This window comes from Psammomys obesus, unplaced genomic scaffold (genome assembly GCF_907164565.1).
Source record: "Psammomys obesus unplaced genomic scaffold, mPsaObe1.curated_primary_1811, whole genome shotgun sequence".
In the NCBI taxonomy this organism is placed as follows: domain Eukaryota; kingdom Metazoa; phylum Chordata; class Mammalia; order Rodentia; family Muridae; genus Psammomys; species Psammomys obesus.
This window is the reverse complement of record NW_026590677.1, coordinates 7,709,765-7,736,853: the sequence shown is the minus strand read 5'-3', so window position 1 is coordinate 7,736,853 and position 27,089 is coordinate 7,709,765. Positions and strand designations below refer to the sequence as shown.

The following is a 27,089-nucleotide window of genomic DNA, read 5'->3' as shown; positions in this document are numbered from 1 at the left end:
TGTAAACATTCAACAAAGTAGAGAACCAATACAAGCGTCAGTAAGTAAATGGTAACAAGAAATTAACATCAGATAGATAAAGGAAAGCTATAGCTTAGAATTTTTTCCATCCTAGAATTTCTTATTTGGCCAGGACATTCAAAGTTAGGGAAGAATTAATGGATATTTATTTATTTATTTGGGGTTTTACTGTGTAGCCTTGACTGTCCTTAACTCACTTTGTAGACCAGGCTGGCCTTGAACGCAGAGACTCGCCTGCCTTTGCCTCTCTGAGTACTGGCTTGGATAGTTCTTATATGTACAATGACTATGTAGTATAGCACTTAGCAATGCAAGTTCTGGATTCTGACTTATTGGTTCAAATCTAGGTCTCATCACTGTGTAATCCGGGTCACTAACATAACCTCTATATGCCTTTGTTTTTTTACTTGTGTAACAGGACTAATAATATTCATTTCTAATTCTGTGGGCTGTGGATTGAACCTAAGGTCCTAGGCATAATAGGCAAGTGTTCTACCACTGTAACACCCCCACCCTATGGCAGATTTAATGAGATGATCTGAGTTAAGTACTTAGAGAAGAGCCACCAACATCATCAATTATAATTAATAGTACTAATACCGCAAGTTTTTCTTGTTTAGGTATATATTACTAGAATTTTCAATTTCTGAAAATACAGTAGTCATGTATGGCTCAAAGTTATCTTCTTAACTGTACAATCATGCTTTAGGAAAAGTACTTAGTCTTAGATGGTGGCTACATATACTTCTTTTATCTTTTGAAGAAGGCAAACAGGTCCAACTGTTCCAGAAAGAGTTTTCTTTCAATGTAAGGAAAATCCACAACTTCTCAAGCTGTTTACTTACTTCTATATTAGTACTTACCTAGGCTCTACCTCTCCAGTTACAGACATTAAAGTGCCTCCCCTTGGGTCATTGGGAGCATCTCCTAAGAGACCACGAGGAGTTGGGACATTGGCAGGTAATGCTCCCCGCTGCATAGCTGCTCTGGGATCTTGTATTGGCACTAACAGGGAAACAAACGGGGAGTTACTACGGTGAAATACAGGAAATGAATCTATACCACTGACAACATAATTTAAACACCTTAGAGTGGGTGAAACCTCACCACAGCAGAATCCTCCTGCATCTCAAGAACAGAAGAAGCAGGGTGTAGGTAGAATCTGTGCCATGTCAGAGGTATGGATGGAATTATGTTTATAAAGAGCAAACTGGTAAGTAAGCCGGCAAGGACTAGCACCTGAAGAAATTTATGTTCCTGGTTTTCCTTCTTATCAATCTTAGTTTAAGTACCAGAGTCACAAAAGAGAGGTAAGGTCTTTGTATATGAACACTGTCACGGCTCTGCAAGAACACTTGCTGTCTCCTTACAGACTGCTATTCCATCCAAGCCTCCTGATACCAGTAAGGAAGGAGTAGACCCTCAGACAGATGCCCATATCATCCATGTTCTCTGCCCTGTGTGAAGAGGTCAATCTTAGGCTTGTGGCCTCAAGAGGGAAAAAAAGAACAACAAAAATAATAACAAAAACTAAACAAAATAAAACAAAAACAAACCCCAAATACTACCCTTTTGGGGTTCTGAATGTGAGGATGACTTCAAAGTAGCTCTTTTCCTCTCCAAGTCCCACCATAAGCACAACAAGCAAAAAGAAACCCACAGATACAATGGGTACCTTGAACTCGCTCAATTGATGCAGGCCCGGCGGGTCCCACAGGCGAGTGCTGTAGGGTTCCTAGGCGAGCGTAAGTTCAAAAGGAGAAATAGCAGACACTTAAAATAGCTTGAACACACATAGAAGTCTACACATATGGAGACTGAAGATTTACATGTCAGTAAGAAGCGAAGAGATTGTTAATTTGTCCCAGATTACAAAACTCCCTAAAGTAGGCCTTTCTCTTATCCAAACAGTTCCACTTTAATCAGACATCTTTCTTAAGGGAAAACTATGGGCTGTCTTATTTGGGCAAGAATAACCAGCAATTCTGAATTCTTCTTCCTGTTACTACAGTATTTTCCTTTGTACCCCCCTGTACCATTATTTAAAAATGAAGAAAACAGGGAAAAATATGTTTTCAGAAGCAAAACATGAAAGAAATTGCATTGAATGTGACATGCGAGATTTATCACGGAAAGCCATATATGCCTTATTTTAAAGTCTAAAAATTTCTGTCAAAAATGTCAAACGGGAGCCAAGTGTGGTGCCACTTGCCTTTAATCTCAGCACTCAGGGAGGCACAGAGGCATGTCAATCACTGAATTCGAGGCTATCCTGGTCTATAAAGCAAGCTCAGGACAGCCAAGTCAATGCATAAAAGCCACACCTCAATATATATATTCACACATATATATAGACATAAATATACACATATATAAACATATATATATATACACACACATATGTAATAGGAATATACAGCTGATGAATTTTAAATGAGGAAAGAGGATCACTCTGCAAGAAATAGCCCAATACAGCAATTCTATAACTATAAAAAAAACATAACAAAGTTTAGTGAGTCGACAAGGTAACCAACATTAAAGGAGGTGGGAAAGCAAGAAGTACTATCTCAAACATCTGTCACCATTACAAACACACAAAGCAAACAAGGATTCCAGGCAAAGGAAGACAAATCTGGTCATAAATGAAAACATTATTGTTTTCTCTGCTGGGTACTGAAGGAAATTATTTTTTAAAACTCATCTCACTTTGTCTTTGCGTCAACAGATCCTTGACTTACTTTCAAAAAGGGAGTCAATTCCTTTTGTTAGTTTTCAGCAGAAAGATGAAATTAAACTACAGTAGGAAGAAAGATGTCTCTTAGATGTATGTGTTAAACAGCTTAGGGACTCACTAATTAGACTAATGGCCTGGGAAGAGGGAGCAAGTAATGGAAGTCTAAGCCCTTTCACTACTGCAAAGATACTCTGGAGGATCAGCACAGCACGTACTGACAATAATGGTATGGGGAGTATACAGCAGCACAGAAAAATGGGTTACTATTGGCATAGTGCTCTTGTGGATTGTGTATAGTTTACCCTTGTTCATCCAATGCTTATTTCTGTATCCCACTATCTGGTTTCAATCCAGACACTGCATTGTGATGTTTATTCTAAGCATCTCCTGTTTCAAGTTTGTGTAAACATGTCACCATTTGCTCTCTGTATTACCAATAAAAGCCCACTAGCCAATGCTCATCAATACAGAGAACAGGGTTGGACATCCTGGTCAAGTGAGGGGAAGAGAAAAGAAAGGAGTGAAGGAGGGATCTGTGAGGAGAGGACTGGGAAACATCAGGAGAAATGAATCAAACCCATGATATGACTAAAAGCAAGTATAATGTGGGAAATCTGAATGGGAGGAGCTATATTAGCTTAGAGGTTTAGGATGGAGTAATTATTATGCAGCATTGTACTCTAGGCTAATTAAATATATCCCTGTCTCTCCGTGTGGTTACTTGAGTATATAACTGGTTAGGGAGTGACAACTATTTTACTAAAATATAAATCAATATTAAGTATTAATAATCATTCAACAGGGTACTTTAGAGAGAAGATAACATATATGGCTAGAAGTTTGTCTTGTTGCCATTCATCTGATGAGACATGTTTAGAAAAATTTCAGTCACCAATCCCTGTATACCAACCATGGGGCTCTATCTTAGTATTTTGCTTTTGAAATGGGTTTCTCTGATAGGAAATCAACCAAGAAGAAAGCTATTAAGCCCTTTTGGTCTGTCCAAAGTAATCTATTTGCAATACAGAAACCTAATAAATAAGAAGAGTATTTTGAAAATTAATTCTGAAATTAACAGTGGCAAGATAGAATGAAGACAAGAGAACAGATTTTGGATTTAGAGACTTTAATCTAAATCAAAAGAGAAGAGCACCAGATTCAGGCCACAATATTCAGAAATAAGAAACTTAACACTCCTGTGCTTCTACTTCTTTACCTGTAAAACTGAGGCACGGCTACCTAAATCAAAGGGCTGTCTATGAAAATGGAAGTGACTGAGCATTTACAATATATATTCTGCTCCTCTTTATTCCATTGTCTCTCATTTTTTAACTGAACTACTGTATTTTCTTTTCCTTCAAACTCCAGTAACATGAGGAAAGAACACAAAGATTCTAGAAGGGCTGTTGCTATTACATACAAGGTTTTGTTTTGTTTTTTTGCCACAGCACAGGAGACACTTTACAACTATGATTTACAGACCTCTGCTTCCCTCCCAGTTTGCTATGGAATTTACATCTCGTCATCTATAGATCCAAGCATATACTAAATGTTCACTATTAAAATTTCTTACAAAGTCAATAGCTATTCACAGACTGAGTGAGACCACGCCATTGGAGATATTAGAATATCAGGAAACAAAGGACACATCTGTCACATCACCAATTCTTGTAGAGCTAGGCTCTGAATCCTCTATGGAAAGTCTAGGCCAACAGAAGTTTTAGTGTGGATAGAAACATTCTACATCTCCAATATCCAATGTGGTCTTCATGACCATTTGTGGCTACTGAGCACTTGGTTATTATATCCAGGATATCAGAGTGTTAGGCTTTTATAATTAATTTGAACTTAATTTTAATTAACTTAATCTTTAAACTGCCACTGGAAGTTAATGGCTGACATATTAGTATGGATATAAAATGTTACCATGTCTAGTTTATATTCTTCAGATATTAATATTTACCTTGTCCTCGTTCCATGGGCACTGGTCCACCTCCTTGAATTCCAACTTGGGGTTGCATGACTCCTAGAAAATAAAGGGCAGGCAGAAAACATAAATTGTTCCTATAGAAAAAAAAACAACACTGAGTTTATAAATGTCATCATTTTTTTCCCACAAGGAGAAACTTATGATGGAAGGTGATAATTACCATTCAACAATGCAGTGAGACAAAAGATGAAGTTTGTCAGTTATGTCACACATCAGTGACAAGTGAGTTCAGGAGTACTCATTTCCTCGATTACCAAAATTGTGGCAAAAAGCACTTAAATAAAAGAAAACAATGCCTCTTACCCATAAGCCTCCTCTCATGGGAGGCAGTATCAATCTTAGGGTATTTTTCTAAATGTGTGGGTATATTATTTAGTTATGACAAAGCCTTTGGGGGCATAAAGCTAGTGCCAGGGATACTAGGTGGATTACAAAGTATGATACAATCCCACAAAAATCAAGGCTTATCTTGTGTCTAATAAAACTTTCAAATGCTTCACTGAACCTTCATACAAAGAAAATGCTGTTTGTTGTCATCTCAACCTAGAATCTGAGTCTGTTTTATTTGTAAACACAAGAGTTATATGCACTGTTTTAGTATATAGTCACTGACTTTTCCAGAAATGCAATTACTGAGCAAATTATGGAGACTGAAATTTGTTTTAAGAATTTTAGTAGGATTTTTACTATTTAGGAAAACCACATCAATAGCCCTTGTGGCATCTGAATTACCAAAGCAAACCAATATATCTGTCTACATTTTTAGTTTTTATGTTCACGGGATAGATGTAAACACCTATTACATTTTGTTTTCTAACTGTCCATGGACATTTACATATTAATTTTTTAATCATTAAGTTAATTTTCTTTTACGTTTCATTTCTTACAGTTAGAGCATTATATTAATTTTTGAAGTCATATTTCAAAGGTTGTATCATCTGTGCACTGTATTTCAGAACAGTAAAGGCACTGTAAAATATCTGTTACAAAAAGGGGATACTGGACTTAACAGGGTTGAGAACCTATGCTCTACACTAACCAGATGGGGTATGATGACTACTATATAAAGAATAATCACGCACCAGAAATCCTTGTCTGGTCCCTTCCACATAGCAATAATTCTCTTTTCCTCAAAGGAGCAAGATATGCTGTTGAGTGGGGACAAAAGGCAAGCTGATTTGTTTGCAGTTCATTAATACTTCCTTAAAATAGAAAGTACACATCACATTGTCCCTATTTCTTTGAACATGCTAAGCACTAAAAAAGTTATGAATTAAGTACCCAAAGAACTGGGCACTAACCCAGCTCTAAGTAACTGTAATTCTAACTCAATAAAAACACTACATTCCCGGCTTCCTTATTTGTAAAATGAACAAGTTGCTCCAAATGTCCTTATAATGTAGTCACCAGCAAGACAAGCCATATCAGAATCAACAAGAAAAAAAAAAATGCAAAAACTGAAAAACTGTGGGTTCTGCACCTCAGACTAATTAAATTATAGTTTGGCAGCAGGGAATATCAATCTGCTTTTCATAGGCCCTTGAGGTGATTTTAACACACATTAAAGTCTGAAAATCACTAGTCTAAATGATTTCAAAGCTTCCTTCCAGCCACAGCATTGTATTCCATTGACTCTAGACCAATCACCAACACAATACAAAGATTTAGGATCTGAGGAAGAGATAGCAGAAGGCATTATGAGCATAATTTCCCACATAAAGAAATCATCACATAACACCTCTTTTATTTGTATAGGCTAAATCCCCAGTGGTGGAACTGGTGATCAGAATACATAAATCTTTCATATTATAATACTCTGTTCAAAGTTTGAAAACCTCCCTATTTCTACCAGTGATGTATGAGTACAAATTTCTTTACAAATACTATCTTCTCAAATGAAACTTGGCACTGAGTTAAGTGCAACCCCCAAGCTATAAATGAGGCTGTTTTGTTGGTGACCTGGCTTTGCTCTTATATGAACCTCTTAAAAGTTTCTTCTTCTATTTTTCTGTAGGTTGTTTTCCCTCTTATCAGTTTTCAAAGAGCTCTGTAGGACAGCTCAAATTTTCCATGAAGTTTTAATGAATTCATAACTATAAATACTATAAACTCCAAAACATCCTTGAAAGTTAATTATTTAAATTTCATGAATATGCTCAGTTTTTGTCTTTTGGTTCTCTTTTTTGGGGAAAGTTATTTTGATAGTATATTTTTTTTTATTTGGTGGTAGGGACTGAACATGGGCTTTGCGACACCCCAATATGCATTAATTCCCTCTTTGTGGTCTTTGTAGTTTATTATTTTTCTAATTATTTAGAACTAATATGTAATTACTCTATTTTTTAGTAATATGGGTATTTAAGAATATTCATTTTCCTTTAGGCACTATCTTTACTATTTCTCATACTTGTTTGTATGAAATATATATATATATAAAACTTTTTGTTTTAACTTACACCACTTATAAAGTTTTAAATAGCTCTTTAAATAACTATAGTATGTTTCTTAATTTTCCAAGTTCAGATTTCTTCCTACTCACCTTTTAATTATTAATTTCTACTTTTACTGGTTTAAAATCAAATAATATAATCTGCAAAAACTCTACCGCCTCAAATTTGTTAAATTTAACTCATGGCAAAGTATGTGGTCTTATTTTTTTAAGGGTTCTATGGTCATTTGGAGTAGGGGACTCTATTCTGCAGACAAAAGATGTAAGGTTATCTTTAAATATTAAGAGGAGCTTATGGATTCTATTAATTATCCCTTGAATATGCACAGCTATTTTTTATTCACTATGGCAAGGTTACTCAACATGTCCAGTGAAGATACTGATTAATAGCCTATATATCAGCATTTCATGACAATGTACATACAGAAATGGAGAACAGATATTTAGAAATTAATATGGCAGTTTGCCAATGGTGTGACATCCAAGTGTATGACCAGCACATTGGCGGCATCATAAGTCTCTAATCCCAGCACTTGGGCATCTGAAATAGGGGGATTGTAAGTTTCAGGCTAGCCCCAACTACCAAGCATGATCTTTTCTTAACAACAATACAAAACAAAGAAGAAATCATCTAGTTTCCTCAGCCTAGAATACATGTTACAGTTATACATTTATTTTATCTCAAGATCCTATTGTCACACATAATTGGCTACATTTAAGCAGTTACTACTATAAAACCTCAACAAAGTAAAAAAAAAAAATGGTAAAAACTCTACTACAAGTTACCTGCAGGGGCTAAGGAAGCAGGGCCAGGTCCTGCTACAGCAGCTCCCATTTGCACTGGGGCTGGAACTCCACCTGGCATAGAAGCTTGCATCAGAGGAGGTGCGCCATTGACATGCATTCCACCCTGAAGAATTAAAAAACAAGTATGAGCACATTTCTGTAGAAACTCAAAATATTTCGTTTATGGCCTTAAGTTTTTCTTAAAATTGGAAGTTCCAGTAGTCTGCCAAACATCCTTTTTCTATGACATGTCTTCTATAACATTAGTTTTATCACACGTTCCACAGAAGAAAACCTTAGTACATAACCTAAGTCCGGTTACGTGAATCCGGTTAAGATGGAGTATGTCTAATGTAGTGACAGACAAGTACGTTTTCTCCACATGTCAAGGCAGCAAATAACTCATTCACTGATAGGTGCCTAAGAGTAAGAGTGTTTTTGTTTTGTTTTTTTAATGCCTTATACTCAAGATAAAAAAAGGGACTGAGACTTCAAAAATTTCTTGCTGGTACTCTTACACTTTTAAGATGAAAAGAATTTTCATTTGTTCAAGTTTTAATAACTTGTTCTTGGGGGTGTTTCTTTCCTTTTTCTTTCTTTCTTTTTTTTTTTTTTGTTAAACTGCCTGAGAGAAATGGAATGCAATCTTTTCATGGGGCATTTCCTAGAGAAATACACGGCTTTAAATTGTAAAGAAATGGGCTGGAGAGGTGGCTCAGAGGTTAAGAGCACTGTCTGCTCTTCCAGAGGTCCTGAGTTCAATTCCCAGCAACCACATGGTGGCTCACAACCATCTATAATGAGATCTGATGCCCTCTTATGGCATATAGGTATACATGGAGGCAGAACATTGTATATATAATAAATAAATTAATTAAAAAAACATTCTTTAAAAAATAAAAATAAAAAAAATAAAATGTAAAGAAAAGTTTCAAAACAGATAAATACACGAGCACCAAAAAGAAAGTTGAGTCTGAGCTCAGTAGTCCCCTCTCTTTCTACATGTTTGCAGTCTGTGTAGAGTGACATTTCAGTAATAAAGAAGTGAGGATGGAGATTCAGAGTGGAAATGCTGCTCATATCTAGTGTTTCTTGAGCCAACAGCAGTGGTTTGCCTGTTGCATAAGGTCCAAAATAGCATGAATCTAAATAGATCATTACTGGCTCACATTTTCATGACTAAACTCACCATTACGAGTGGTGATGGTAGAGTGGTAGAGTGAAATGTATTAGCACCTTGTTTTCTGCAGACATACATTTCAGGACCTCCAGTGTATGCTTGAAGCCTTTGATATTTTTTTAACTTGTCTGTATATATCACTATTCCCCTTCAAGGTCAAACTTATAGGTTTACAACAACAGAAACTAAAAATATAACAACAAGCACAACAATACATTGCAAAAAAATTTGTATGAATATTTTAAAAAATCATACATGTTCACTGTAATTGAAACTAAAAAACAGAAAAGTACACAGGGAGGTGGTTAAAACAGGTTGATATTAGACTACTTTCAGACCCCAGGTTTGCCACTTACCATTCTTTTAGAACAGTTGAATTTTCAGTCTTAGTTAATTTTCCATTTCTGCAAAATACTTGTTTAGGACAGAGGATGGTAAACTATTGCTCATTGGCTAAATTCCTCTTTTCTTTTTGTTTGTTTTCTTTGTAGCTCTGGCTGTCCTGGAACTTTCTATATAGACCAGGCTGGCTTCAAACTCAGAAATCCAGACGCTTCTGCCTCTCAAGTGCTAGGATTAAAGGCGTGCACCACCAAATTGGTTAAACTCATCACCAGTTAATTTTTTTTTCAGGCTGGGCATAGTGGCACATGCATTCAGGAGGCAGACAGGTGGATCTCAGAGTTTAAAGGAAAGCCTGGTCTACACAGTGAGTTCCAGTACAGCCAGAGCTACATACTGAGACCCTATCTACAACTTTTCCCCTAACTTGGGTTCATATGTACACTCTAGTGGGAATGTTGTTTAAGTTCCCCTTTTCTACTATGTGTCACTTGGGGAGATATGGCAACAAGTACCTTTATCTACTGAGCCATCTTGTTAGCCATCCATCCATCTGCTCATGCAATGAATAGATGGATGGATGGCTAACAAGATGGCACTTGAGGACAATTTGCAGGAAGACACCCTCTCCTTCCACAATGTGGGTCCCACGGATTGAACTCAGGTTGTCAGGCTTGATTGCAAACAACTTTCCTTTCTGAAGGTTCTAGTCTTTTGTTTGTTTCATGAGGCAGGGTCTAATAACTCAGACTGGTTTCAATTTTGCTAGGTGGCTATGGATGACCTTGAACTCTCAATCTGCCCACATTTACCTTCTAAGTGCAGAGGATTATAGGTATGCTCCACCATGCCTGTTTCTATCAGTGGCTTTAAAATACGGCTTTCCTGGGATTCAATCACATTTTACACGTTGCAGAGATCATTAGAGCTTGTAAAAACAAATATATTTACTATCTTTGTTCCTGAAGAAGATGCTTACTAATCCTTGCCCTATACCATCATTGGATTCATCCACATTATTTATGTTTCCCCATCTGGTAGCTTACTTTAGCTTATATTTATTTATCTTACTTTAAGGTTGAATGTTTTATTTTCAGTTTTGTGAACTGTCCACTACTCATTTTGGTTTTTGTTTGTTTGTTTACTAAGTTATAGGCTTTATTGCTTCTGAAAAAATACACATACACATATATACAGATGTCTCTACACAGATATATCTATCTATCTAGATATATATCTTTATATCTAGATATATCTATAAGTAGATATATCTATATCTATATAGATAGGCTATATCTAGATAGATAGATAGATCTACCTATGTATATGTCTATATCTATAAATATATATATATATCTACGTAGATCTATATATATATATATAAATAACACAATCTCCTGTGTGTTTTTTTTCAGTTACAGTTTTTTTCTACTTAAATTACTGATTATTCAAAGATTTTTTTTTTCTTTGAGACAGGGTTGAACGTTCTCTTTGTAGCCTTGGCTGTCCTGGATTCACTTTGTAGACCAAGCTGGCCTCGAACTCTGAGTTCAACCTGCCTTTGTCTCCGTGAGTATTAGGATTAAAGGCATGCACCACCACTCCTGGCTGAATTCTTACACATGTTTAAAATATTTATCTTTGGGCTAGAGAGGTGGTTCAAAGTTTATAAACACTTGCTTCTCTTGCAGAGGACTTAAGTTCACTTTCCAGCACCCACACAGAAGCTCAAAATGGTCTATATAACTCAAATTCCAGAAAATCTGACATCCTCTTCTGGCCTCCTCAGAAACTACTTACCTACAATGTACTTAAACACATGTCTAAAAACAGATATACATAAAACAAAATAAATCTTTAAAATGTAGTTATCTTTATATATTGTACTATTGTTACATTTCACTTAACAGTTTGCGAATTTATGCTGATATCTATAGCCACATGGAAAATGTTTCCATATTTAGTTTTACTTTCTGTATGGTAGTATATTTTTACATTATCTGTGTTGATATTACCTATTCTTGCCTAACTTAATGTACTGTGTCAGGTTTCTTAGACATTCCTATTGATATATGCCGTTTACATAACAGTTTTAAGTTTTCCATTGAATAGGTAACCAAATTTTCTCCATTTTTCATTCATGTTTCTAATAGTTGTACTGTTATTATCATATGGCAATATACATCTTTGATCATGACCAAGTACTCTTTATTTAAAATTAGCCTTCTGCACATGTCAACCTTTAGATGTGTCAGTTTTATGCCTGCAGGGTTACAGGCATGTCTTTGAACATGAGCTTTTTCCTTTGTTGTTGCTGAGAATGCAGACAGTAAGAGTGCTCACCTCCTTTTGTTGCTATGAGGATTAAATAGCATAGGATATTGAAGTGATAACCATAGTGGCAGACAACACACCTATAAAAAAATAGCTCATTAGAAAAATGCTTATAGGGGGGATCACTTTGTTTTATTAACTTGGAACGGAATCTAAATTCTTTCAGGTGGCATGTGTTCTGCAATCTGGAAATTGCTTTTATGCCTGAAAAATTTTAATTACCATCTCTGATTCCTGTTGTTTCTTCTCTCAATAGTCTCCTGGAAAGAAAATAACATTTTAAGACAGATTTTAAAAAAGTGTTGTAGAATACTGCCCTACCAAAGATTGTGCCTGAGGGGCCTGAGGATTCTGCTGGTTCATTGAAACACTGGGTCCCGAGCCAGGACCAGCAACATGGACTGGCTGAGGGTTGCCTGAAATCAGCGTTGGGATATTTGTCTGGCGATGCAGAATTTTCTAAAAAGTGAAAAGATATATCTATGAGCTGTCTGTTTAACAAGACAATCAGGCAGTTCCTATCCCAGTCAAAGATTACCCTGCTAGTTCCACATAAGAACCGGAAACACTCACCAGGGCAATCTCAGGATCCACAATTCTCATCACTACCTGTGCTTGCAGCAAAGCATAAGCCAGCTGTGGATTCTGGAGCAACATGTTTCGTGCTTCCTGGGGACTATTCTGAACACAGAGCTGAGAAGTTAAGAAAATTCACCTTTAGGTTTGATACTAAGAATCTCATAGTGATTTGAACCATCCTCATCCCCTCTGATTTACCACTGACTTTCTTTCTGAGACAATGTCTCATGTATCCCATTCTGGGTTTGAACTCACTGTGACCCTTATGCTTCAGCATCCCAAGTGGTGGGACTATAAGTATACAACACCAGGCTGGTGATCTAGCACTGATTTTGACACTAAACACAAAATTCTGGCTATGGCAGGCAAGAAGAAAAGGGATTTACTGTAATATCACTTAGGGGAAAACACTATAATATAACATCTACAGGGGACACAGAAACATAGCTGGATTGTTTGGGCAGGTCTGTTTGTATATAAAAATGCCTCTGTGTACAAAATGTGGAAGAAATAGTGTCTAGAGAGTCAACTATTTAAGCTCAGGGAATTATGTCTACTAGGTCCTTGAAAATCTGTTGTAAACTGTTTTGTTTATAATTTAAAGCCTCCTCCCACCTTCATTTGTTTCATCAGCTCAAACATCTGTTCTGGTGGAAGACTGGCAACTGCTTTGCTAATGGATTCAGGGGCATCCTCAGGGCTGATGGTCTCTCCATAAGGGGACTCTATGACAGGTGCACCAGTGCCAAGGCCTGATTAGGAAGAAAGCACAAGAAAGTCAGAAAGGCAAAACAACAACCTAAGTCATTTCAAGCATCTATTTCCCCAGGCTGCTATAATCACTAAGCAGTAATTTGAAACTCTCTGGGGCTTAGACCAAAGCCACCTGAGAATCTCATTTCTGTGAAGGAAAAGTGAGTCTGTCTTCCTTTCTTGGAGGAAAGCTAGAGCAGTGAAATGTCATGACTGACATTTATAAGAAAAACACTGAAACAGACAAAAGATGTTAATTTCAACAGAGAATTTGTAGAAATGCCTAGTACCCCAACTAAGTACTAGATTAGATAAGTTTCTAATCCGGCAACACAGAGAAGTAATGGATGGCTTTGGTGGACCTGAATTTCTTCTCTTAAACTGAAAACTACTAACAGAAGGATTTCTAAAACTAAGTTTCTTTTTTTTTTATTAATTACACTTTATTCATTTTGTATCCCCCCATAAGCCCCTCCCTCCTCCCCTCCTGATCCCACTCTCCCTCCCCTTTCTGCATGCATGCCACTCCCCAAGTCCACTGATAGGGGAGGTTCTCCTCTCCTTTCTGATCTTAGTCGATCAGTTCTCATCAAAAGTAGATGCATTGTCCTCTACCGTGGCCTGGTAAGGCTGCTCCCCACTCAAGGGGAGGTGATCAAAGAGCAGGCCAATCAGATTATGTCAGAGGCAGTCCCTCTTCTCATTACTATGTAACCCACTTGGACACTGAACTGCCATGGGCTACATCTGTGCAGGAGTTCTAGGTTATCACCACGAATAGTCCTTGGTTGGAGTATGAGTCTCTGGGAAGTTCCCTGTGTTCAAATTATCTTGTTCTGTTGCTCTCCTTGTGGAGTTCCCATCCCCTCCAGCTCTTACTATTTCCCACTTCTTAAACACAGACATGCCTCCCTCAGGCACCTCAGGTCCTAAGAAGCTATTCATTCAGCTAACCACCTTAGCATCTTCTAAAACATAATCTCAAATGAAAAACTTCCATTCTTTCATCTTCACTAACTTGTAATGCATAGGGCTCGAATTCATACTCACTCTTCAGTTCTTCTTTGTTTTTTTCACTGGCAGCATTATCCACTCGAAGTGCTCTCCCACTGAATTCACGACCATTCAGGTTCCGCATAGCACTAAGTGCTGTCTCTTGGTCTTGGTATTCGCAGAAGCCATAACCCTTTGGTTTTCCTGTCTCCCTATCATATACCAATCTGACAAACAAAACCAAGGATCAGGAACAAATATTACACACACATACACACACACACACACACTTCCTGTTAACATTGCCATGTTCTAACTTAGTCCACAGTAAGATAGATATCCTTCTAACTCTGACTGCCTTCTTGGTATTGAGACATTTTAATTATTTAATTAAGTCATTTTACATCCAGATCAATTCACCCTCCCTCCCTCTTCCCCTATACCTCCTCCCTTATTCCTCAGAAAAGGGAAGGGCCCCCATCCCAGTTCATCATATTTCATCAGGACTGAATGTGTCCTCTTCCTGACACCTGGCAAGGCAGCCCCATCAGAGGCTTTTTGATCAGAGTGATCAAAAAGCAGGCAACAGGGTCCATGTCAGAGATAGCCCCCTTCTTCTTACTAGGGTACCCATATCAAGGCCGAGCTGTCCATCAGCTACAACTCTGTAGGGGGCCTAGGTCCAGTCTATGCATGGTTGGTGCTTCAGTCTCCACAAGCCCCTTTGGGCCTTTGTTAGTTGGCTCTGTTGGTCTTCTGACTTAAGACAGGGTAAGTTTCGGGAAGGATATGGGGGTGACTTTAGTTGAGACTCCTAGTAGCAGGGGTCATGGAGACTGAAGGGGACACCCTCTAATTAGAAAGGACTCCTATTGGAGGGAGAAGACACTAACTCACCCACAAAATCTTCAACCAAAATTTACACTGCCTACAAGACATACAGGGATAAAGATAGAGCAGAGACTGAGGGAATGTCCAAACAATGTCTGTCCCAACCTGATAACCACCCGATGGGTGAGAGCCAACCTGATACTATTAATGGTATTTTGCTATGGTCATGGACAAGAGCGTAGCATAGCTGTCCTCTGAGAGGCTCCTCTGGATGGAAACAGATGCTAAGACTCACAGCCAAACACTGGGAGAAGCATAGGGAGTTGTGAAATATTTTTTTCATTTTTCTTTATTAATTATACTTTACTCACTTTGTATCCCACCCCCCGTGGTTACCTCCCTCCTCCCATCCCAATCCCTCCTGTCCTCCACCTTCTGCCTGCATGCCCCTCCCCAAGTCCACTGATAGGGGAGACTTCTTTTCCTTCCTTCTGATCCTAGTCAATTAGGTCTCATCAGGAGTGGCTGCATTGTCTTCTTCTGTGGCCTGGTAATGCTGCTTCCCCCTCAGGGGGAGGAAATCAAAAAGCAGGCCAATCAGTTCATGTCAGAGACAGTCCCTGTTCCTATTACAATGGAACCCACTTGGATACTGAACTGCCATGGGCTATATCTGTGCAGGGGTCTTAGGTTATCTCCATGCATAGTCCTTGGTTGGAATAGCAGTCTCAGGAAAGAACCCTGTGCTCAGATTTTTTTGGTTCTGTTGCTCTCCTTATGGAGTTCCTGTCCTCTCCAGATATTACTATTTCCCACTTCTTTCCTAACATTCCCTGCACTCAGCAATAAAAAACAAGGAAATCATGAAATCTGCAGGTAAATGGTGGGATCTGGAAAAGATCATCCTGAGTGAGCTATCCCAGAAGCAGAACGATGCACACGGTATATACTCACTACATATAATATAGGATAAACCTACTAAAATCTCTACACCTAAAGAAACTAATCAAGAGGGAGGACTCTTGCTAAAATGCTCAATTCCTATCCAGAAAGGCAAAGAGGCTGGACATCAGAAGAAGGAGAAAAGAGGGAACAAGTCAGGAGCCTGACACAGAGGACCTCTGAAAATCTCTGCCCTGCAGACTATCAATGTAGATACTGAGACTTATGGGCAACCTTTGGGCAGAGTGAAATATTTTTTAAAATTTTTTTCATTATCATTATTTATTACAATTTATTCACTTTGTGTCCTGGCTGTAGCCCCCTTCCTCTTCTTCGCTCTGTCCCAACCTCCCTCTTCCCCCACTATGTCTCTCCCCTAGTCCACTGAAAGGGAAGGTCCTCCTCCCCTACTATCTGACTCTAGTCTATCAGGTCTCATCAGGACTGTCTGAATCCTCTTTCTCTGTGGCATAGTTTTTAATGGAAGAAATCTTTTGGGTAGGAGTAAATATGAATTATAGAGCAAGCATATTTATCTCAAAATTTGTGATTTTTAAGAATCTCACAGGGAAGATTCTTGAAAGATCTCACCTGAAACTAACAACAGGCCCAACCTCAGAGAAGATGTCCTTCAGTTGTTCTTCAGTAGCTTCGTAAGGAATGTTTCCCACTAAGGAATACATAACACGTTACAATTCTGGGACAGCAACAGAACTTTTCAGTGAGAAAGTAAACAGTAGGCTTTCTATTTGTATAAATATATATGTAACAACTGACTGAACTCATTGTTCTCCAAAATCTCGGCTTCTACTCTATCTTTTCAGGCCTCATAACAAGGGAAATGAGCCAGAGACTAAATAAAAAATGGTGTCTTTCAAAAAGTTCTCATATTGATGACAAATAAAAAGTTTTTCCTTAACTATGATGAAAATAAATGTTTAAGAACTAGTATTTATCCAAAGCCCTGTTAAGTCTTACCAGTGACTACTAAAAATAAAAATTTTAAGAAGGGGGTTAGGAGGAGGTTTCATGTTTTTATTTCCATGTATACACACTCATAGAGGAACAGCCATGAATATAGCAAAAAAAAGTGTTTAAAAATTATTCTGAACTTTATCATGTCTCTTTTAAACAGTGCTTCTTTCTTGTTATTTTTGTCTTAAGGAAGAGCCTTGGTGTGTAGCTTAGGCTGCCTTTGAATTCGAGGCAACTTTACCACCCTAAAACGTTCTTTAAAAGCAATACACACAGAAATAACACATTTAAATCCCAAGAAATGCTTAGTTTTGTTCCTCTGAAATCTCCTTGAGCGTTACTCATTCATTCACTCACTCGTTCATTCACTCACAACCCACCTCAAGATGCCAGGTGGCTGCTACCAGTATGGTTGGATGCAACGTTATAAGTAAAAAACAAGCGACATTACACGTTTATGAGAGGGCGGGAAGTGGATATGGGGATCGATGGCTTCAGAATAAAATCTGTATTTTGGGCTAGAAGCAGCACGGAAAAGAGAAGCTCTGTTTCCACACACCTTTTCTCCTAAAAAAATAACTGAGAATCATGAAGGGGATAACGCAAAAAGACAAACGCTAGAATCTAGCTTCTTGAACCTTACTACAGCAAACCTCCGATACCTAGGGGCCGAAGGGGGTGGGGTGAGAGGGAGCATCTGTCTGCCCACGAGTACACCAGTCGGCCGCGTCAAAGGACAGCAGCTAAACCGCATGCATGCCCGGACACCCGGTCCAGATGGGGACCGCAGGGAATGTCCCTCCCTTACTGGAGGCACCACCGAAATCCTCTCACCGAACACAGAACGCAGAGAACGATCCACCGCTGGGTCTCTAACAGGCAAACCCGCCATGGCTCACCCCGAGTGGCTTCCGGTGCGCCCAAATACACTTCCGTGGGAGACCGAGGACAGGACCCAGTGCGCCTCCGTCCGGTAGGAGCTGGAAGCACCTGGGCTGAGCTGTTGTGGATCCCCGTCCAGGCTTCACCTCCTCAGTCCCCGCAGAGCGTTTTGCTAGGGGGAGGAGTAGCAGTCTGTGGGAGGGGCGAAAAGGCCCGAGAAAGGCTACGTCAGCGGCATGGCGCGGGGCGGGACTATGTTAATGGCAAGTCTTTAAGCTTGCACTTTTCCTGGCGCCCACCAAAGCATTTCTTTCTTTTTTATAAATTTATTTATTATTTATTACAATTTATTCACTTTGTATTCCGCCTGTAGCCCCCTCCCTCATCTCCTCCTAGTCACGTCCTGCCTCCCTTTCCTCTCCCTATGTCACGCCCCTAGCCCACTGATAGGGGAGGTCCTCCTCCCTACCATCTGATCCTAGCCTATTAAGCCGTCTGCATCCTCTTCCTCTGTGGCCTGGCAAAGCTCCACTCCCCCCCACCCCCCACACACACACCGGGGGAAGGTGATCAAAGAGCCGGCCGCTGACTCCTTGTCAGAGACAGCCCTTGTTGCTTTTACTAGGGAATGTTATTGTAGAAGAAGGAGATAGAAAGACCTGTGGGGTACAGGAGCTCCACAAGGAGACCAACAGAGCCAAAAAGTCAAGGCCCAGCGGACCTTCAGAGACCAATGCTCCAGCCAAGGGCCATGCATGGAGAGGACTTAGATACCCTGCTCAGATGTAGCCTATAGGCAGGCACCTTAGTCACCCAAGCATGTCTAAGCAGCAGTACCAATGGCTGCAGTGGCTCTACCCTGGCAATAGGGAAGTCATTCACTAACAGCCCTGGCACTGTCATGTCAGTTCTGTCCTATTGGAAGTGCTTGTACCACCTGAGTAGCATACATCCTATCATTCAGTTGAGGCTTAGCTGTGTAGAGGGAGAGCTGAGACAGACTGTAGAATTAGAAGACTTAGAAAGTCTGGTACCAACATTAGTAAGAGAGCCTAGAGGGAACAGACTGTGCACTTACATATAGTCTCTGGGTTTTAGATCCTTATTGCTAGGACCCTGTGGCATCGGACATTAGCAGGGAAACATTGGGAATAGTGGGAAATGCCATTGGCTGTTGGTGTTACATTGTGTGCACACACCTGGGATAGTTGCTATTTGGAAGTTGAGGCTGGATGGAAGTAAATGCAGGGTAGGTTATCCTGAGAATAAGATTAAAAGAACAGTGAAAGGAGTTACTAGCACTTTCATCTGGAAAACCTACCACCTAGTAAAGGAAGTCAAAAGTAGTAAAATAGGCACAAAATTGGAGGCATGGGCTTAAAATTATTAATTCCATGAGCTGGGTATATGGCCCATTGGTAGAGTGCTTACACAGCATGCATGGCGTCCTAAATTAAGTCTCTAGAAAAACGTACATCCCATATCAGAAGTCTGTGCTTTAAATGTGAGGAATAGAATTCTCTCTCTCTCTCTCTCTCTCTCTCTCTCTCTCTCTGTGTGTGTGTGTGTGTGTGTGTAAGTGTGTGTGTAAAACCTGTCTCAAGGAGTAATTCTGGTAATGAGGGGAAAGGTTTGGGAGTATCACCAATTCCACTTACAATCACTGTGTGACCAACTGAATATCTTATATAATAGAATTGTTCAGGGCCAGATATTTACAACTCTGTAAGAGACACAGTATCAGAATGTTGGTGAGTCACAGTTCAGCATACTGAATTTTCGATAAATGAATACGTAGATTTCTCACGCAATATTTTCAAAATTCACGTGGACAAAATATTTACTTGAGATAATTAAAAAATTGAGGTTTTCTTGGACCTCCACTCCAATCTATAGAGCATATTACACAAGGAACTGGAAAGTCATTTTTTTCAATGAGGACCTCTGGTGGTTCTCAGGGCTATGCAGTTTGGGAAACATTACAGTTAATTAAGTACTTTTGTGATAACATTTGGTACAGCCATACATTTTTTTTTTAATTTAAAACCTTGTTACGTCATAGTTGCACAGCTCTTATTGTAACCCTAAAAGTTCTTTGCTCAGCTCTACTCCTTGTGAGGGAGGATATTTGGAAATGGACAGGAGTGGTTTTGGTTTCTGGGTGACTAGTGAAACACCATTACTGGAAGAAGAAGAGCCAGAAACAATAAACATACTGTCACATCCAAAGTTCTACTCAGTGAACTCTCCACTCCATTAGATGCCAACATTTCTTTGAGAAACGCCTCCTGTCAGGTGTACTGGACAAAACAGACCCTGGCTTTAACAGCCATTCTGTGTGATAAGTTTTATGTGGATCACTTCTGCTTTAGCACTCTCACAACTATGCAGCTAATTCTAGTAAAGGCTGACAGTTGTAGGTATTTACTCCAGCTTCTCCTGCACCAGTTTTTTATTTATTTATTTATTTGTTTGTTTGTTTGTTTATTTATTTATTGTGAGTGGCATGGAAGCACTTGTGCTCACAGATAAGCAGTAGGAGAACTAGAAATATTAAACACAAAGTGCTATCTCTTCAAGGGGGGAGATGTATTACTTGTTTGTTTGTTTATTTATTTATTTATTTATTTATCCCAAAAGGCTGAGAACGGAGGTGGTGCCTGGTTACTGTTGCACTATCTGTGTAGCTGAAACCACATCATATGCTCTCCCAGACCCTTATCATGAGCTGGTTTTTCTCAGTCAATGTAGAGAGCCCATCCTTATGGAAGATGTCACATGTGCTTTATAAAGAACTTCAATGTAGTCATGTTTTAAGCTTTGATTTGCACATGGGACTGAGTTGTTTTATCACCAGTAAAATTATCACCAAATTGTGCTGTTATTTTTTGCGTAAAATAAACTTCTCCATATCAGATTCTCAAAGATTGAACCAATGGCAACTACTTAGTTGTGTTGAACCTTCTTGTCTTCTCGTGGATCATTACTCTCCTAGCCATGGTAGTTGCAGATGCCCCCCGCCCCCATACGTTTTCTATTGCTGTGAAATATATTTCCACAGAACAGTAGTTTCTTGTTAGGGTCTGGAACTTACTGAAGAATACACTCCAGAATCAAATAGTATGCAAACAGCAAAGAGCGTTATAGTCTGCAGAAGACCAGTGCACCGAGGTCCTTGCCTATGCAAAGCAAAATGGCAAAAGACCCCGATGTGAGCTCTCAGGCTTCTTTTGTAGTTACTCAAGGGGAATTCCAGCATGGGTTAGGTAACCTTTAGTATGATTGGAACCTTTAAACTTACAAGCATGGGAAAGAAAAATGGAAGCAATTTTTGGACTAGTCAATAGCCATAGGTTAATCATAAGACAGACTATTTCTAAACTGGAAGTTAAATAACTCTATCTTTCCTATTGTGTGGTCAGGCAGGTGGTCTGGCAGATGATCAGGTGGCCTCTGGAGATGGTCAGGCTTCCACTGATTGGCTGCCCATCCCTTGGGTTTTTTTCAGTAGATGCTGACTTATGTTGACCTATTTCAGGAAAACAGGAACTTTGGCCTGCTCCCTTTGACAGAGGTCTAAGGCCAGTCATGTTGTAGGCTCAGACCTCCTGTTAGGGTCCAGTGGGGTCTCAAATGGAACCTCAGCTTCTATTGTGGTCCCATATTATAACAATGTTCATTTGTTAGTTCACAGTTCTGTGGTCATAGGTTTGAGTGGATATGTCTGGGTTCTCAGTCTAATTTTTCGCCAGGAAGAAATAAATGTGTTGGTCTTCATGTGGGTTGTCTATGGGAGACAACCAGCTTGCAAGCTTACTTATGGTAAGCAAAAATTGTTTTTTTTTTTTTGTTGTTGTTGTTGTTGTCATAGACTGGTGTTGTAGGTGGTGATTAATATTCTATTGATTTATCTCTGGTAATGCTGCTGTTAATCCTCAGCAGCTGTAAACCAAATCATCACACAGAGACTGGGTTTTTAGTTAACCTAGAACACAATGCTGAACAATATTTACTTCCTCCTAAACCTCCAAGCCCCCAGTTTCCTAACGTTAAGATTTCCCACATTATACTTGCTTTTTGTGAAATCTTAGGTCTGGTTCATGCTCCACGTCCTCCAAGATCTCTCCTCCAGCTCTGCTCTCCTTGCTCTCCTCTCGCCCCTTCTCCTCCCACTCCTCTTTCCTGTCCTCTGGCTCCTCCCTGCTCAACATTGTATCTAGTTTACACAAGAGTTGAGACAGGATGCTTAGAATGAGTATCACAATGCAATATCCGATTGAAACCAGAAAGTTGGAGGTGGGGTGGGGGAGAAATCAGTATTTGAATGAACAAGGGTAAGGTGTATACATTAAAAAAAATTATACCAACAGACTGGTTCTTGTTTCCTCATTCTCCATTGTTCTGGGATTTTTGGCCTTAGCTCGTGGATACAAAAGCTTCTCTCTGGTCAATGCATGGGGTAACTACATCTCACAGCCAGCTCTTGTGTAGAAAGACTTTTTCTGGGGAGATGCAGTACATGTGTCTGAATCACTTGAAAAAGACAGTCAATTGGTCTGGTTTCTACTTCTTCCAGGCAATTGGTCTGTCTTTTGCAACCTGGCTTATCTGAGATTCTGTTTTGTGCTTTGGCTTCTCTGAGAAGGACACAGCAACTTGGCTTGCTTACTCTTTGGAAGAAAGGGGTTTATGGAATCTGGTCAGTTTCAAGTACTTCTGAAGCTCTTTTGAGTTGTTAACCTTCCTGTTTAAGGTGCTTCCTTGCAGAAGATAATGTTTCCATCTCAGAGGAAAGGGCTACACACACTACCAGCCATGGGCCAATGAAAACTTGTGCTTGGTATCTTAGTTCTGTAATCAGCTGCAGAATATTCTGTTTGTATAGGGTAGTTGTGTCTAGGCTAGCCTCACCTAAAATTTTTTTTCTAGAGAAAATTATTATCTAGAGAAATGGTTGAGTAGTTAGGAGCACTTGCTGCTCTTACAGAGAACTCACGTTCCATCTTCAACACCCACGTGGCAGCTCAAAACAGTCTGGAGTTCCAGATCCAGGAGATCACAAGGCTTTCTTGAGCTGTCTGGACACTAGGCATGCATATGGAATACAAACATGTATGCAAACGAACACCCATACACAAAAAACCAAATATTTTTGTATGAAGAGTGTCTACTGCTGTGCAAAAAATTAGTCATGAAAATCTATTATAATCACGTGAGGCCTTAAGATTTAGCAGGCAAATATATTAAGGCATTGAGAAAAAAAATCTTAGAGTCCATGTTAGACAACTGCCTATTGTTCCCATTTCATGGATAGTCATGTTTAAGTAACCATGATAATCCCAGCACTTGGAGGCCTGAATCAGGAGGACTGTGGATTTGAGTATACCTTGAGCAGCATAGTGAGACACTATCTCTAAAAAAAATAAAAATGCTTGAGTACCTTACTTTAGGTCCCACAATAAGAAGCTGTGGTATGATTTCTTTGTTTCCAGAGACTGTTTAAATGCTGTCTTTACTCCCCCCGTAATACAACAGAGAAAATTTAGATGGCTCAATATGTTTTATTACCATTTTGGGAAAATAATGTAAAGCATATGATCTTTTGATGGTGAGTGGATAGCTTATAGAACGAAACCACCAAGAAAACACTGAGGCACTTAGCCAGAATTTGTTCTGTATCACCAGCCATTTGTGGAAAATGTACTACATGTACAATTACATCAGCAGCTAAATTGACTCTTGCGGTTCTACAAGAGGAGGTGTGTGCAAGGGATGTATCATAATCGCTTGCTGTTTTATCTTTGGATTTTTTGCATAGGCTGTGAATTAGTCACTCTTAGCTCAGTGCCTACCTATTTGAGAATCTTCTGATCATCGACACACTCCCTGTGTGACATTTCTTTTATCATTGGTTTATTGCAAAGTGAAGACACAAAGTGGAGTGGCTGATCCTCTTGTAGCTTTTATAATTGAAGGTTAAATTAACAATGATATGGGTGTGACAGTAAGAAGTAGGAAAATATTAACAAAGAAGCATTTCTACATCAGTGGAATTAAATATATAGGATAAATGTCACTAGGCGGATATATATATATATATATATATATATATATATATATATATATCAGAGAATCAAAGAATTTGGGAATCATGGTTTGAATAAAAATGTCCACCATAGGCTCCATTGTTTGAATACTTGGTCCCCAGTTGGTGAAACTATTTGTGTAGGTTTAGGAGGTATGGCCTTACTGTAGGAAGTATGTCACAGGGACAAGCTTTGAGGTTTCAAAACCCTCATGCTACTCCTACTGTGCTCTGAGTTTTGCTTCTGTCTCAAGATATGAACTCTTGTCTAATTTCAGCCTCCAGTGCCTGCTGCCTGCTGTCTCTACACCACCATCATGGATTCTAAACCATTGGAACTGTTACCCCAAGTAATCTCTTCCTTCTATAAATTGCCTTGGTCATGATGCTTTATCACAGCAATGCAATAGTAACTAATATAGGAAAGTGTAATTAAGAATTATGGGATTGAAAACTTTTTAAGAAAATCCTGAATTCTTATTCAATCTTGTTGACATCACAAGTTTTGGATGGCATTTATTTAAATGAAACAATCAATAATATCCAAATCTATAAGGGTACATAGACTTGGATTTCTTTTCTGCATATAGGAAAAGATCAAATTTCCAACACTGAGATAAGTACCACTTCATAATTCATGTTTGATACATGTTTTAATCTCTTTAAATTCATTAATTTCATATGTGAATAAAAATCATGTTCACAAACACTGAGTATAGAAAATGGACTTGGTGGATCATGTCTGTAATTCAAGCAATTCAGGAGGTAAGGGAAAGCCCTGTTTGTCTTGCAGAGAATATGTGGAAAGGTAGCCATGCTTGGATAGATACAAAGGCATGTAAAAGATCCTAGATGAAACTAGTAGTGAGAAAAAAAAAAAGCTCAATGAACAGAGCCTGGCTTACAGACAATACAGTGTCTGGTTGAAGGTACCAGTTGCCTTTGTTTCCAGAAATACTGATCCTATTTTCTACATGTTGCATTATAATACTGGTTCTATAACAATATTAATATATTTGATAAGACTGGAAGTTTTAGCCCTGCTATTCCTCCAAGGAGTTGTTCAGTTTAACATAATTGTTCATTTGGGTCTTCTGAGTTTTATCACTTTTAATTCTTAGTTAATTAATTTCATTCTCAGTGCAAGCTGTGTATACTTCTCCATTTCATTTCTTAGAATCTTCCTCCTTCAGAGAAGGTTCTAGGCTCGTATTCCGTATCTTTGCCTTCAACCTGTGTTTGTATCATAAAAAGAGAAGTGCGTTTCTTGGATGTAACTGTATACTTGGGTCTTGTTTTCTAATACGTTATGTTATTCTATGCGTATCAATTGGAAGTTTTAATCCACTTATGCCTAAAGGAATTATTGATAGGTAAAACTCTAATTATTTTGTGATGTGCTTCCTGGTTTTTACTGTGGCTCATCTTTCCCTCTCTTACAGTCCTTGTGTCTAAATGACTACCTACAGTATTTTGTCTTTGCTTAGTATTTTTTAACAATTAACCCAAATAAACTCTTCTTTCTATAAATTGCCTTGTTCTTGATGTTTTATTATAGCAATACAAAAGTAACTAATAGATTTTTTTTTTGCTTACCACAAATTTTTCTTATAGTTATTTAATTTTATGTACATGAGTGTTTTTCCTGTATGTATGTAGGTATGCGTACCACATGTGTTTATTCCCCATGGAGTCAGAAGAAAGTGTTGGAACCCTTTGAACAGGAATTACTGATGGTTATGAGCCACCATGTGGGTGCTGGGAACTGAACCTGGGTCCTTTGCAAGAGCAGCTAGTGCTCTTAATAGCTGAGACATCTTTTCTGTCCCTTCTACAAATTTTTGCTTTGTGGTTGTTACAATGCTTACAGAGATCCATTTTGATCAAAGGAAGGTGTTTTGAGATGATTGTAAGGTAACATGACCATAAAGATAAGCAAAAGAGAGAAAATATAATAAAAGGCCATTATTGCATCTATTACTTTCTATTCTTTGATTTTTTTTAAATACTTACAATTTATCCCAGAGTTTCACACTACCCGACAAATGCTCTCTGATTCTTTTTACTTTTTAAAAAAATCTTAAAAATTTTATTTATATATTTATTATAATTTATTCACTTTGAATCTCTACTGCAACCCCCTCCCTTGTCTCCTCCCAGTCCCATCCACCCTCCTTCTTTTTCCCCTATGCTCTTTCCCTAGTCCTCTGATAAGGGAGGACCTCCTCCCTTTTTATCTGACCCTAGCTTATCAGGTCTCATCAAGGCTGGCTGCATCATCTTCTTTTGTGGCCTGGCAAGGCTGCACCCACCAGGGGGAGGTGATCAAAGAGCTATCCACTGTACCCCTCACTAGGGAACCCACTTGGAAACTGAGTAGACCTCCTTTGAACAGGAGGTCTAGGTCCTCTCCATTTATGGTCCTTTGTTGGAGTATTGGTCTCTGCAGGCTCCTCTGGGCCCAGGTATTTTGGCTCTGTTGTTCTCCTTGTGGAGTTTCTGTCCCCTCTAGGTCTCTTTATCTCCCTCTTCTTCCATAAGGATTCTGCCAAAGTTTGGCCATGAGTCTCAGTATCTCCTTCAATACCCTGATGGGTAGAGTCTTTCAGAGGTCTTCTGCGGAAGGCTGCTATCCTGTTCCTTGTCTTCTCCTACTTCCGATGTCGATCCTGTTTGCCCTTCAGAATGGGGATTAAGCATCTTCCCTAGGGCCCTTCTTGTTGTTTAGCTTCTTTAAAACTATAGAATTTAGTATGTTTATCTTATATTTAATGGCTAATATCCACTTAGAAGTGAGTATATGAGTCTTTCTCCTTCTGGGTTACCTCACTTAGGATGATCTTTTTTAGTTCCCACCATTTGTTTGCAAATTTAATGATTTCCTTGTTTTTAATTGCTGAGTAGTATTCCACTGTGTAACTGTACCATAACAACCCATTATGTGGCCCACTTTGGACTCAGATTCATAACAGCTCAGCTTCCAAATACTGGAGCTAAGTTTATGGGTCACTATGCATGAATAATTTTTTAATGTTTTATTAATATACATTAATTATATATAATAATGGGCTAATTATGACATTTTCATACACATACATAATGTATTTCAGTTGTATTTACATTCATTACCCTCTTTTCTCCCCATACCACTCCTATTAATCCTTTTTATCTTCCCAACTAGATCCTCCTTTACTTTCACGTCTTTTTTTTTTT

The 27,089-nt window shown here is 38.8% G+C and overlaps 1 protein-coding gene across 5 annotated transcripts in view; it reads right to left on the bottom strand.

Moving 5' to 3' along the window:
* Positions 1 to 17,828, bottom strand: part of Cstf2 (cleavage stimulation factor subunit 2) — a 36,986-nt gene extending 19,158 nt beyond the window's left edge. For 2 of the 5 annotated variants that reach the window (XM_055608323.1, XM_055608324.1), the window contains exons 1-9: positions 17,744 to 17,828; positions 16,526 to 16,604; positions 14,219 to 14,388; positions 13,031 to 13,167; positions 12,410 to 12,529; positions 12,158 to 12,295; positions 7,981 to 8,104; positions 4,719 to 4,781; positions 885 to 1,026 (exon numbers count right to left, since the gene is read on the bottom strand). In XM_055608323.1, the coding sequence (XP_055464298.1) occupies positions 885 to 1,026; positions 4,719 to 4,781; positions 7,981 to 8,104; positions 12,158 to 12,295; positions 12,410 to 12,529; positions 13,031 to 13,167; positions 14,219 to 14,388; positions 16,526 to 16,604; positions 17,744 to 17,801 (1,031 nt within the window). In that variant the 5' untranslated portion in view covers positions 17,802 to 17,828. Of the gene's footprint in view, positions 1 to 884; positions 1,027 to 1,696; positions 1,757 to 4,718; positions 4,782 to 5,827; positions 5,894 to 7,980; positions 8,105 to 12,157; positions 12,296 to 12,409; positions 12,530 to 13,030; positions 13,168 to 14,218; positions 14,389 to 16,525; positions 16,605 to 17,743 lie in introns of all 5 variants that reach the window. The other 3 variants (XM_055608320.1, XM_055608321.1, XM_055608322.1) reach the window with 3 other exon arrangements.
* Positions 17,829 to 27,089: the final 9,261 nt, after the last annotated feature.